Source organism: Prionailurus viverrinus, chromosome X (genome assembly GCF_022837055.1).
Source record: "Prionailurus viverrinus isolate Anna chromosome X, UM_Priviv_1.0, whole genome shotgun sequence".
Classification (NCBI taxonomy): domain Eukaryota; kingdom Metazoa; phylum Chordata; class Mammalia; order Carnivora; family Felidae; genus Prionailurus; species Prionailurus viverrinus.
Window position 1 is genome coordinate 52808968 of NC_062579.1, and position 14116 is coordinate 52823083.

General features: G+C 39.4%; 1 protein-coding gene across 10 annotated transcripts in view; it reads left to right on the forward strand.

Moving 5' to 3' along the window:
* The window catches only part of ITGB1BP2 (integrin subunit beta 1 binding protein 2), a 29938-nt gene extending 19793 nt beyond the window's left edge, over positions 1 to 10145 (forward strand). For 7 of the 10 annotated variants that reach the window (XR_007148847.1, XR_007148844.1, XR_007148848.1 and 4 more), the window contains one exon: positions 3774 to 3989. Coding sequence is in view for 6 of the 10 variants with exons in the window: in XM_047843195.1 (XP_047699151.1) it covers positions 3774 to 3884 (111 nt within the window). In the remaining 4 variants the exon portion in view is untranslated. Of the gene's footprint in view, positions 1 to 3773; positions 3990 to 5383; positions 5460 to 10005 lie in introns of those variants that run through there. The other 3 variants (XR_007148845.1, XM_047843197.1, XM_047843200.1) reach the window with 1 other exon arrangement.
* The last annotated feature ends 3971 nt before the right edge of the window (positions 10146 to 14116 follow it).

The window sequence follows — 14116 nt, forward strand, 5'->3', positions numbered from 1 at the left end:
CATGGCCTGAGCTGAAGTGGGATGCTTAACCTACTGAGCTACCCAGGTGCTCTTCTTTTTTTTTTAATTTGAGAGAGCAAGTTGGGGAGAGGGGCAAAGGGAGAGGGAGAGAATCTTAAGCAGGCTCCATGCTGAGCATGGAGTCCAATGCAGGGCTCTATCCCACAACCCTGGGATCATGACCTGTGCTGAAATCAAGAGTTGGACACTCAGGGCGCCTGTGTGGCTCAGTCAGTTAAGCGTCTGACTTCAGCTCAGGTCATGATCTCACGGTTTGTGGGTTCGAGCCCTGCGTTGGGCTCTGTGCTGACAGCCCCGAGACCGGAGCCTGCTTCAGATTCTGTGTCTCCCTCTCTCTTTGTCCCTCCCCTGCTCGCACTCTCTCTCTCAAAATAAAATAAACATCTCTCTCAAAAATAAATAAACATTAAAAAAAATTAAAACAAAAAGAGTTGGACATTCAACCACCTGAGCCACCTAGATACCCCTGTTTCTTAAATTTCTTAATCTATAGATGCCCCTTCCTTCTTTCCCTCCTTTTTTTACCCCCATGGGATTTATTTGTGGAAGAAACTGGGTTGTTCGTCCTGTAGTGCTTCCCATAGAATGGATTTTAGTGATTGCATCCCTGTGGTGTTATTCCCTGTTCTTTTTATTTCCTGAATATTGATTAGATCTAAACCTTGATTAGATTTAGATTCAGGTTTTACTTTTTCCTCTTTTGGGGGACAATAATATGTCATAGGTATAGTGTTGTATACTTTTATAGGTAGACACCAAGCCTCTTGCTTCTTTTAAAATATTCTCTTTGATGTTCTGAAGTTTCACTACAATGTGTTTGAGTGGGGATTTTTTTCTTTGTTTTTTTGTTTGTGTGTTTTTCCTGTTTGGAATTCGTGAATCTTGGATTGATTCATCAATTCTCAGCTATTTTTTTCTTCAAATACTGCCGTTCCACTGTTTTCTCTGTTCTTCATCTGAACTCCAATTGGACACTTGTAAGCATGGGGCCTTTTATTTTTTATTTATTTATTTTTCATCTTTATTAAGAAAGAGAGAGAGAGAGCATGTGAGAGGAGAGGGGCAGAGACAAAGAGAGAGAGACAGAGGGAGAGAGAGAGAGAGCGAGAATGAATCCCAAGCAGGCTCCACACTGTCAGCATAGAGCTGCACTTGGGGCTCGATCCCAAGAACCAAGAGATCATGACCTGAGCCAAAATCAAGAGTCAGCTGCTTAACCGACTGAGCCACGCTGCTGCACCAGCATGAGGCCTTTTAAATGTAGGCTGTAGGCTACCAGGAATCAGAGGACTTTAGAACAAAAGTTTTTTCTAGCACTTACCCAGCAGAGTTGTGGTTATTCATTGTTTACTTTACTGTCAGTGCACCATATATGTGTATATGGAATGGATATGATATATATATATAATCACACACCCTTAAAAATATATCTTGAAATTTGTTCCATATCACTATATAATCTACCTCATTCCTTTTTATCATGTAATAAGGTATAACTTGTCTAGTAAAATGCATGAATCTTAAGTAGATCTTTCTTTTTTTTTTTAATTTTTTTTAATGTTTATTTATTTTTGAGACAGAGAGAGACAGAGCATGAACAGGGGAGGGTCAGAGAGAGAGGGAGACACAGAATCGGAAACAGGCTCCAGGCTCTGAGCCATCAGCCCAGAGCCCGACGCGGGGCTCGAACTCACGGACCGCGAGATGGTGACCTGAGCTGAAGTCGGACGCTCAACCGACTGAGCCACCCAGGCGCCCCTTAAGTAGATCTTTCTATATGTGTATACATCTATGTAATCTCCCCCCAAGTCTAAATACAGAACATTTCCAGCACCACAGAAGGCTGGCTCCTTGTGCTCCCTATTTGTTATTACCCACTCCCAAGAATAGTTCTGACTTCTATGGTCATAGATTAGTTTTGCCTGTACTTGAATTTCATATAAATGGTATGTACTCTTTTGCCTCTGACATCTTTTATTCATTTTCTGTGAGTTTCATCTATGTTTGTTGAATATATCAGTACTTCTTTTTCATTGCTGTGTAGAATTCTGCCTTTTTAAAAATTTTTAAAAAATCTTTATTTTTGAGAAAGAGAGAGAGAGGCAGTGTTAACAGGGGAGGAGCAGAGAGAGAGGGAGACACAGAATCGGAAGCAGGCTCCAGGCTCTGAGCTGTTAGCTCAGAGCCCGATGCGAGTCTTGAACCCATCAACTGTGAGACCTGAGCCACCGACTGAACCACCTAGGCATCCCATCTTTGCCAACTATTAACAAATACTTTTACCTTTGCCAACATGACAAGTAACACATAGAAACCTGTAATTAATACATGTTTTTAAGTAAAAATACATGCACATGGTAAGAAAATTCAAGCAATATGAAAGGATATACAGGGGCACCTGGGTGTCTCAGTCAGTTAAGCATCTGACTTTGGCTCAGGTCATGATCTCACAGTTTGTGAATTCAAGCCCTGCGTTGGGCTTTGTGCTGACAGCTCAGAGCCTGGAGCCTACTTCTGATTCTGTGTCTCCCTCGCTTTCTGCCCCTCCCCCCTCAAAAATTAACATTAAAAAAAAGAAATAAAAAAATTAAAGGATATACAATGAAAGTTTTATATATATATATATATATATTTTTTTTTTAACATTTATCTTTGGTAGAGCATGCATGCAAGTGGGGGTTGGGCAGAGAAGGGGGAGAGAGAGAATCCCAAGCAGGCTCTGTGCTTACAGCACGGGTCCCAGCACAGGGCTTGATCTCACAAACCAGAAGATCATGACCTGAGTGGAAATCAAGAGTCAGTCTCTTAACCCACTGAGCTACCCAGGCGCCCCAATGAAAGTTACACATTACCCCTACTTCTAGTCCCTAGTTCCCCTGGTTCCCTTTCCAGAGATTACTGCTATTGTCAGTTTCTCATGAATCTTTCAGATATATTCTATGCAAATCATGCATATGCAAGTATAAATGGGTGTGTGTGTGTGTGTGCACGCACACACACACGTGCACATGTGTTTGGATATCTCTGTCTATCTGGCCTGGTTTATTGATGAAAATGGAAGTTTACTTTCCTCTTTCCCCTTAAAAAATGTATCTATATATATATGCATCTCTTCTCCCTTTTTTTCACAAATGGCAGCAGGCTATTCACTCTGCTTTTTTCACTTACCATATCTTTGAGATTGTGTCATTAAAACATTTATAGCTGTCTTTTCTTTTTGATGGCTACCTCATCATTGATCTGACCAGTCCCAGGCGTTTTTGTCATTTCCAATATCCTGTTATTATAATCTCCTTGAACATACTTATTTGCAGACAAGTGCCAGTACATTTATAGGATAAATTCCTAGAAGTATGGTTGCTGGATCAAACTAGTTAGTGGTTGATGTGATTCCCTGCCCAACATCCATTCTGTATCTTCCCCATTGTTTACCAGTGGTAAAGTTTGAAGGGGTGGTATTGAACTCAACCCCCAGCTTCTGGCTGGGGTGTACCACTCTTTTAACCCAATCAGGGTGAGCCCATCCCCCATCCCTCAGTGATTGGTTCAGGCAACCAGGCTATAGCCAATGAATGCATACCCTTGTCCTGTCAAGGGGATTGTTCTGGAATGGGCCACTGACCCAATTCAAGTTAATGAAATATTAGAGGATGTTTGTTGAAGTATTTGGTGGAAGGTTTTTGGTTTTGGTTTTGTTCTTTGATCTTCTGAGAGAGAGAACAGAAGCCAGCTTTGTCTCTTCTTTTGGACAGTGTGGTGTGGCTGATGGGAAGCTGCAAACGCTGCATTCCTTTTGCTACCAAGAAGGAAGTGAAATTTATGATGAAGCTCACACTTTGGAAGACAGATCTGACAGAAATTAGGTCCTTGGTGATATTGTTGATCCATGGAATTAAATCAACTGCAAAGATCTCTGATCCCCTGGAATTTGCATTTGTATGAACCAATAAATCTGCTTTATTGTTTGAGCCTATTGTAGTTGGGTTTTCTGTTACCTATAAAAAAGTCATATGTGGGGCGCCTGGGTGGCTCAGTTGGTTAAGCGCCAGAGTCTTGGTTTCGGCTAGGGTCATGGGTTCAAGACCTGCATTGGACTCCGTGCTGATAGTGCAGAGCCTGCTTGGGATTCTCTCTGCCCCTCTCCTGCTCTCTCTCTCTCTCTCTCTCTCTCTCTCTCTCAAAATAAATAAATAAATAAACAAACATGTTTTTAAAAAGTCAAATGTTGGTGCACCCGGGTGGCTCAGTCCATTAATTGTTGGACTTTGGCTTAGGTCATGATCTCACATTTTTTGAGTTTGAGCCCCACATTGAGCTCTCTCCTGTCAGCATGGAGCTTGCTTCAGATCCTCTGTCTCCCTTTCTCTGCTCCCTGCCCGGCTCGTTCTCTGTAAATAAATAATAAACATTAAAAAATAAATAATAAAAAATAAACATTTTAAAAAATCAAATGTACTTTTAAAAGTTTTTGATAAGTTGGCTTACAAAAGTTACACCAATTTACAATTCCAACAACAAAATACAAGAGTGTCTGTGTCTTTACACCCTTGCCAAAACAATGTATTCTCAAACTTTCTGGTGTCGCCATTTTTATAGGAAAAGAGTGTTATCTCATTGTATTTTTAACACAATCTTTTTATCAGGAGTAAGGTTAAGTTTCTTTCTAATATGCTTCAGAGTCACATGTCTTTCCTTTGTGTGTGTGTGAATGTGTGTGTGTATGCTGCTCATGTCCTTTGCCTAGTTTTCCATTTTGCTTTTTCTTATTGCTTTGGAAAGCTTTTTGTATACTAAGAAAATCAGGCCTTTGTCAAATGGGTTCAAATATATTTTCTTTTTTTAAGTTTATTTATTTTGAGAGAGAGAGAGCATGAGCAGGGGAGGGGCAGGGAGAGTGGAGCCTGCTTAAGATTCATTCTCTCTCTCTCTCTCTCTCTCTCTCTCTCTGCCCTTTTCCCCCACTTGTGCTCTCTCTCTCTAAAATTAAAATATATATATATATATTTTTCTGAGTTTATCCTGTGGCTTTTGACTTTTCTTTTTTTGTTTTCTTTTCTTTATTTTTGAGAGAGACAGAAAGCACAAACAGGGGAAAAGCAGAGAGGGGAAGGGCAGAGGATGCAAAGCAGGCTTCATGCTGATAGCAGAGAGCCCAATGTGTAGCTCGAACTCATGAATTGTGAGATCATGACCTGAGCCAAAGTCAGGCTCTTAACCGACTGAGCCACCTAGGTGCCCCTACTTTCTTATTTTTTAATGGCAAAATATATATAACATGAAATTACCATTTTAAAGTGTACAATTCAGTGGCATTAAGTACATTCACAATGTTTTATAACCCATCACCACTATTTATTTCCAGAACTTGCTCATCATCCCTAAGAGAAACTCTACCCATTAAACAATAATTCTTCATTGTCCATTCCCAACAGCCCCTGGTAAGCTCTATTCTACTTTCTGTCTCTATGAATTTGCCTATTCCAAGTACCTTATATGAGTGGAATTGTACAATATTTGAACTTTTGTGCCTGGCTTATTTGAGCTTTTGTGCCTGAACTATTGTGCCTTAGCATCATGTTTTCAAGGTTTGTATTTATTATAGCATGTATCAGAATTGTATTCCTGTTTATAGCTGAATAATATTTTATTGCATGCATATACAATATTTATGCATTCATCTGTTAATGGACACTTGGATCATCTCTACCTTTTGCCTATTTGCGAATGTTGCTGTACAAGTATGCAGTGAACATTGATGAACCAGTATTTGTTTGAGTCTCTGCTTTCAATTTCTTTGGGTATATATGTAGGAGTGTTGGATCATATGGTAATCCTATGTGTAACTTTTTTTTTTAACTTTCTGAGAAATCACCAAACCAATTTCCACAGTGGCTATAAACATTTTACATTTCCATCAGCAATACATGATGTTTCCAGTTATTTTTTAAAATTTTTATCCAATTTGTTTAAACACACACACACACAAACAGTTCACCCATTTCTCCCACCCCCCCACACTGTGCCTCTTGTAACTACCATTCTGTATTCTGTAACTATGAGGTTGGTTTTGGCTTTTTATTTTTTTTTTTAGAGTCCATATATAAGAGAGATCATAGAGTATTTGTCTTTCTTTATCTGATTTATTTCACTTAGCATAATGCCCTTGAGATCCATCTATTTTGTTGTCACATTTGTTGTCACAAATGGCAAGATTTCATTCTTTTTTGTGGCTGAATAATATTCCATTCAGAGTGTGTGTGTGTGTGTGTGTGTGTACCACAATTTTGTATCCTTTCATCCATTGGAAGACACTTAGATTGTTTCTATACCTTGGCTATTGAAAATAATGTCGCAATTAACAAGGGGGTGCATATATCTTTTTGAGTAGTGTTTTCATTTCTTTTGGATAAATGCCCAGAAGAGGGGTGCGTGGCTGGCTTACTTGGTAGAACTTATGTGACTCTTGAACTCGAGGTCATGAGTTCAAGCACCACGTTGGGAGTAGAGTTTACTTACAAAAATAAAAAGAAAATTAAATATCCAGAAAAGGAATTGCTCGATCATATGGTAGTTCTATTTTTAACTTTTTAAGGAAACTCCTGGCTGCTTTCCGTAATGGTTGCACTAATTAACATTCCCACAGTGTACAAGGGATCCCTTTTCTCCACATCCTCACAACACTTTTTATTTCTTGTCTTTTTGATAGCAGCCATCTTAACAAGTGTGAGGTGATATTGTGGTTTTGATTTACATTTCCCTGATGATTAATGATATTGAGCAACTTTTCATGTACAATTTGGCCATCTATATGTCTTCTTTGGAAAAATGTCTAATTCAGATTTTCTGCCCATTAAAGTTTTTTTTAATGTTTACTCATTTTTGAGAGACAGAGACAGAGTGTGAGCAGGGGAGGGGCAGAGACACAGAATCCAAAGCAGGCTCCAGGCTCAGAGCTGTCAGCACAGAACCTGATGCAGGGCTTGAACCCATGAACTGTGAGATCATGATCCAAGCTGAAGTCGATTGCTTAACCAACTGAGCCATCCAGGCACCCCTGCCCATTTTTAAATCAGATTCTTTTCTTTTTTTGCTACTGAGTTGTATGAGTTCTTTGTATATTTTGAATATTAGCCCCTTATCAGATATATGATTTGCAGTTATTTTCTCCTATTCAGTAGATTGCCTTTTCTTTTTGGTAATGATTTCCTTTGCTGTGTGAAAGCTTTTTAGTTTGATGTAGTCCCACTTTTTGATTTTTGTTTTTGTTGTCTTGGTTTTGGGTGTCAGATTCAAAAAATCAATACCAGTACTGATATCAGGGAGGTTATTACCTGTGTTTTCTCTAGGAGTTTTATGGTTTCAGGTCTTACCTTCAAATCTTTAATCCATTTTGAATTAATTTTTGTATAATGTGTAAGATGGTGGTCCAGTTTCATTCTTTGGCTATGGCTGCCCAATTTTCTGAGCACCATTTACTGAAGAAACTGTCTTTTCACCATTGTGTATTCTTGCCTCCTTTGATATAAATTAATTGACTAGGGTTCCAATTGCTTCACATTCTCACCAACACTGTTATTTTCCATTTTCTAAGTCATAGCCATCCTAATGAGTTTGAAGTTTTATCTCACTGTGATTTTGTTTTTCATTTCCCTAATGACTACTGAGTTAAGCATCTTTTCGTGTGATTATTGGCTGTTTGGCTATGTCTTCTTTGAAGACCTATCTATTCAAGTCATTTGCCCATTCTTGAACTGGGTTGTTTGTTTTCTTGTTGTTGACTTGTAGGAGTTCTATTTTCTAGATGTTAATCTCTTATCAGATAAATGATTTGCAAATATTTTCTCCCATTCTATATGTTGTCTTTTAACTTTATTTTTTTAATTTTTATTAACGTTTATTATTTTTGAGAGACAGAGCACAAGCAGAGGGGGGACAGAGAGAAGGAGACACAGAATCCGAAGCAGGCTCGGGGCATAGAGCCTGACACTGGGCTTGAACCTATGAACCAAGAGATCATGACCTGAGCCAAAGTCGGATGCTCAACTGACTGAACCACCCAGTAACCCCTTCACTTTTTTTTTTTAAGTAAGCTCAACACCCAGTGTGGGGCTTAAACTCACAACCCTGAGATCAAGAGTTGCATGCTCTACTGACTGAGCCAGCCAGGCACCCCATCTTTTCACTTTCTTGATATCTTTTGATACACACAATACTTTAATTTTTTTTTAATTTTTTTAACGTTTATTTATTTTTGAGACAGAGAGAGACAGAGCAAGAACAGGGGAGGAGCAGAGAGAGAGGGAGACACAGAATCTGAAACAGGCTCCAGGCTCCGAGCTGTCAGTACAGAGCCTGACGCGGGGCTCGAACTCACAGACCGTGAGATCATGACCTGAGCCGAAGTCGGACGCTTAACCGACCGAGCCACCCAGGCGCCCCTATTTTAATTTTTATATAAATTCCAATTTATCTATTTTTTCTTTTGTTGTCTGTGCTTTTGTTGAAAAGACTGTCAATTTCCCATTGAATCTTTTTTGTTTTTTAATGTTTGTTTATTTTTGAGACAGAGGACAGGTGGGGGAGGGGCAGAGAGAGGAGACACAGAATCAGAAGCAGGTTCCAGGCTCTGAGCTGCCAGCACAGAGCCCAATGCAGGGCTTGAACTCATGGACTGTGAGATCATGACCTGAACCAAAGTCGGAAGCTTAACTGACTGAGCCACCCAGGCTACCCTCCCATTGAATTTTCTGACATCTTATTGAAAATCAGTAGACTCTATATTTGAGGATTTTTTTCTGGGCTCTGTATTCCATTGGTCTATATGTTTATCCTTATGCCAGTACCACACTGTTTTGATTACTGTAGCTTTGTAGCAGCTTGTAGTTTTGAAATCTGGAAGCGTCAGTCCTGTAATTTTGTTATTTTTCTTTTTTAAGTTTATTTATTTATTTCAAGAGAGAGAGCGCATGCAAGCAGGGAAGGTGCAGATAGAGAGTGAGAGAGAGAGAACCCCAAGCAGGCTCTGCGTTGTCAGCACAGAGCCCGACGTGGGGCTCAATCCCACGGATCATGGGATCATGACCTGAGTCAAAAGCGAGAATTGGATGCTTAAACCGACTGAGCCACCAAGGCGCCCCTAACTTTGTTCTTTTTCAAGATGGTTTTGGTTATTCAGGGTCCCTTCAGATTCCACATGAATTTTTGGATGGATTTTTCTATTTCTTCAAGAAAAAAATACATTGGGATTTTAATTTGGATTACATTTATATTGAATTTGTAGGTCACATTGGGGAATATTTTTATAACAATACCAAGTCTTTCAATCCAGGAACTCAGGATGTCTTTCTATTCTTTTATGTCTTCTTTAATTTAGTTCAGCAGTGCTTTGTGGTTTTCATTGATAGTGTATGTAATTGCAGCTGATTTTTGTGTATTGATTTTGTAGACTACAACTTTGCTGAATTTGTTTATTAGCTGTAACAGGTGTGTGTGTGTGTGTGTGTGTGGAGTTTTCTACATATAAGCTCATGCCATCTGTGAACAGGGATAATTTTACTTTTTCCTTTCTTTTTATTTTTTTTTAAGTTTATTTACTCATTTTAAGAAAAAGGGTGTGAGCAGGGGAGGGGCAGAGAGAGAGGGAGAGAGAGAATCCCAAACAGGCTCCATGCTCAGCATGCTTAGCATGGAGCCCAATGCAGGACTTGATCTCATTACCGCAAGATCATGACCAGAGCCAATATCAAGAGTCGGATGATTAATGGACAGCCAGCCAGGTGCCCCTCCCTTGTAGCTTTAAAAATTCTGTCTTTGGGTTTCAACAACTTAATAATATATCTTGATATAGAACTTTGAATTTGTCCTATGTGGATTTCATTGAGCTTCTTGGGCATATATATTCATGTATTTACTCAAATTTGGGACATTATTGGCTATTATTTTTTTTTTAATTTTTTCTGCTTTCTCTCTCTTTTTTCCTTCCAGGACTTCTATGTGGAATATGTGTACCATGGTACATTTGATGATGTCTTACAGGTCCCTCAGGCTCTATTCATTTTTTTAAAATGTTTTATTTATTTGAGAGAGAAGGCAAGAGAGAGGGAGAGAAGAGTACACGTGAGTGTCAGGGAGGGGCAGAGAGGGAGGGAGAGAATCCCAAGCAGGCTCTACACTGTCAGTGCAGAGCCCAATGTGGGGCTTTGACGTGGGGCTTGGTCTCATGAACCATGAGATCATGACTTGAGCCAAAATCAAGAGTGAGATGCTTAACCAACTGAGGCTCTGTTCATTTTTCATCATCCTTTTTTTTCTTTTTCCTTGGAATGAATGATTTCAAAGAAATCATGGTCTCATCTCCCCTCCCTCCAGTGCTCTCATCTTCCACCCCAGTGGTCTCATCTTAAAGTCTGTTGATCTCTTTTGCCTTCTCACATCTTCTGTTGACCCCTAGTGAGTTTTTTCATTTCAGTTATTGTACTTTTCAGTTCCAGAATTTCAGTTTGATTTTTTTTGTAATTTCTCTTTTATTGATACCCTCATTTTTTACATACATTGTTTACCTGATTTCACTTAATTCTTATCCATGGTTTCTCTGAGCTTATTGAACATAAGACAGTTGATTTAAAATCTTTGACTAGTAATTCCACTGTATGGGCTTCCTCTTTCAAATCCTCTTTTCCCTGTGACTTGGCCATACTTTCATATTTATTTGTATATTTTGTAAATTTTTTTGAGAACTGGACATTTTGAATAGTAAAGTGTGTACTTTATTTGTTGTACATGGTCACTGAAGTTTCTGTTCAGTTATCTCTGTGGTCAGCCAGTTACCTGACAAAGATTTCCTTAAATGTCTCTGTCCCCAGAGTGGGGAAAGAAGCAAAAGACCAAAAAACCCAAGAACTGTTTCTTTTTGCTTTTTTAATTTTTTTAACATTTATTTATTTTTGAGACAGAGAGAGACAGAGCATGAACAGGGGAGGGACAGAGAGAGAGGGAGACACAGAATCTGAAACAGGCTCCAGGCTCCAAGCGGTCAGCACAGAGCCTGACACGGGGCTCGAATTCACGGACCACAAGATCATGACCCGAGCTGAAGTCAGGCGCCTAGCCGACTGAGCTACCCAGGCGCCCCTCAAGTACTGTTTCTTTAAACCCCCTGTAATCTGCTTCAGTCCACGTGGTTTGAAACAATGGTCAGCCTCTGTGCCAGTCTCTCAGCCATCAAAAACATCAATCAGCAATCAAACCACAAGATCCTGATAGTTGAAGGACAATGTCTTTATTGCCCACTCAAGCTTCAGGAGGCTGCACTAGGAACTGTTCCCTTACCTACCTGCCTTAGTGCTGGGGGATGAAAACTACTGGGTAAAAGGCCAATGTTTGAAGAAATTTACCAAAATTGATAAGCCTCTTTATCAAGCTCTCCCCTGGACTCTGAAAGTATAGTTCCAAATTGTTACAATTGACAGTTCCTGCCAATTCAATAATTGTTTAGGAGGATGGATGGATTCTTAGAGCGTCCTGCTCTGCCATCTTTTGTGACATCTGGCTGGTATTTTTTAAAAAAAAAATTTTTTTTAAATTTTTTTTTAACGTTTATTTATTTTTGAGACAGAGAGAGAGCATGAACAGGGGAGGGTCAGAGAGAGGGAGACACAGAATCTGAAACAGGCTCCAGGTTCTGAGCTGTCAGCACAGAGCCTGACGCGGGGCTCGAACTCACGGACCGCGAGATCATGACCTGAGCCGAAGTCGGCCGCTTAACCGACTGAGCCACCCAGGTGCCCCCAAAAGATTTTTAATGTTTATTCATTTTTTGACAGATGGAGAGAGACATGGCATGAGTGGGGGAGGGACAGAGAGAGGCAGACACAGAATCTGAAGCAGGCTCCAGGCTCTGAGGTGTCAGCACAGAGCCCGACGTGGGGCTCGAACCCACGAACTGTGAGATCATGACCTGAGCCACAGTCTGATGCTTAACCAACTGAGCCACCCAGGCGTCTCAATAAAAACTTTTTTTTTAAGTTTATTTATTTATTTATTTATTTATTTATTTATTTATTTTGAGAGAGAGAAAGCAAGTGAGAGTAGGGGAGGGGCAGAGAAAGAGAATCCCAAGCAGGGTCTGCACTGTCAGCAGAGAGCCCAATGTAGGCTTTGAACTCAAGAACCATGAGATTATTACCTGAGCTGAAGTTGGACGTTTAACTGACTAAGCCACCCAGGTGCCCCTTAAATAAATAAAAACTTAAAAAAGGTTTTTTTTAAGTTATCAAGCTGTAAACTTAAAATGAGCTTATGGCATATAAACTATATCTCTGTAAATTTGATTAAAAATGTAAGGTGGCAATAAAAAGGAATGAAGTACTGATACGTGCTACAATGTGGGTGAAACTCAAAAACATGCTAAATGAAAAAAATCAGATACAAAAAGATGATATATTGTGTGATCCCATTTATGGGCAATACTCAGGAAAGACACCTTTGTAGAGACAATAAGTAGATTAGTGGTTGCCCAGTACTGGGAACAGGGAGTGACTGCAACTGGGCAAGAGGAATCTTGTTGGGGTGATGAACATGTTCTAAAATCATATTGTGATGATAGCACAACATTGTAAATATACTGACAATCATTAATTGTACATTTAAAATGAGTGAATTAATTGTATGTAAATTTTTATTTCAATAAAGATGTTTTAAAAAGATAATTGCCCGGGGTGCCTGGGTGGCTCAGTCAGTTGAGCGTCCAACTTCGGCTCAGGTCATGATCTCGCAGTTCATGAGTTCGAGCCCTGTATTGGGCTCTGTTGACAGCTTGGAGCCTGGAGCCTGCTTCGGATTCTGTGTCTCCCTCTCTCTCTGCCTCTCCCCTGCTCGTGCTCTGTCTCTCTCTCTCTCAAAAATAAATAAAGATTTAAAAAATTAAAAAAAAAGATAATTGCCTGTTTGGGCCAGCAATCACACTCAATTTGCCCAAATGAGCAAAACTTATGACCACACAAAAACCTGTACTTAGATGTTTGTAGTGATTTCTTCATAATTGCTGAATCCTGGAAGCAACCAAGATGTCCTTCAGAAGGTGAACAGATAAATAAACTGTGGTAAATCCAGACAAGCCATCAGTCCATGAAAAGACATGGAAGAACCTCAAAAGCACATTACTAAGTGAGAGAGCCAATCTGAAAAGTCTACATATTTTGTGATTCCAACTGTATGACATTCTGGAAAAGGCAAAACTATGGAGACAGTAAAGAGATCAGTGGTTGCCAGGGATTGGGGGAAGAAGGGAATTAATAGGCAGACCACAGAGGATTTTTAGAAGAGGAATTCTGTATGCTGTTATAATAGTGGATATATGTCATCATACATTTGTCAAAACTCATAGAATATACAACACCAAGAATGAACTCTAAATTATGGACTTTGGGTAGTAATAATGTATGAATGTAGGTTCATCAACTGTAACAAATATGCCACTCTGGTGGTGTGGGATGTTGAGATAGTGGGGTAGGCTATGACTCTTTTGGAGGCAGGGGGTATATGGAAATTCTCTGTACTTTCTGCTCAGTTTTACTGTGAACCTAAAACTGATGTAAGAAGTGAAGTCTACTGGGGTGCCTGGCTGGCTCAGTCTGTAGAGCATGTGACTCTTGATCTCAGAGTCATGAGTTCATGTCCCATGCTGGGGGTAAAGTTTACTTAAAAAAAAGTCTATTAAAAATTAACTGTTTAAACAAAAATAATAACAGTGTATTGTGGGGTACAAGTAAAATGCATAACAATAATGTAAAGTCCAGGAAGACAGAAATTGAAGTACATTAACATAAGTTTATAACTCTTCATGAAGTGGTATAATAACACTTGAAGGTAGACTGTTAAGTTATGGTTGTACATAATAAACCTATAAGCAACGACTAGAATAATAAAACAAAGATGTAAAGCTAATAAACCAATAAGGAGATAAAATGGAATTAAAATAATGATCAATCCAAAAGAAGGTAGAAAAAAGAGGAAAAAGAGAACAAAGAAGAGATGGGACAAAGGGAAAACAAAAGCAAGATGACAGACTCAAACTTAGCCATATTGGGGTGCTTGG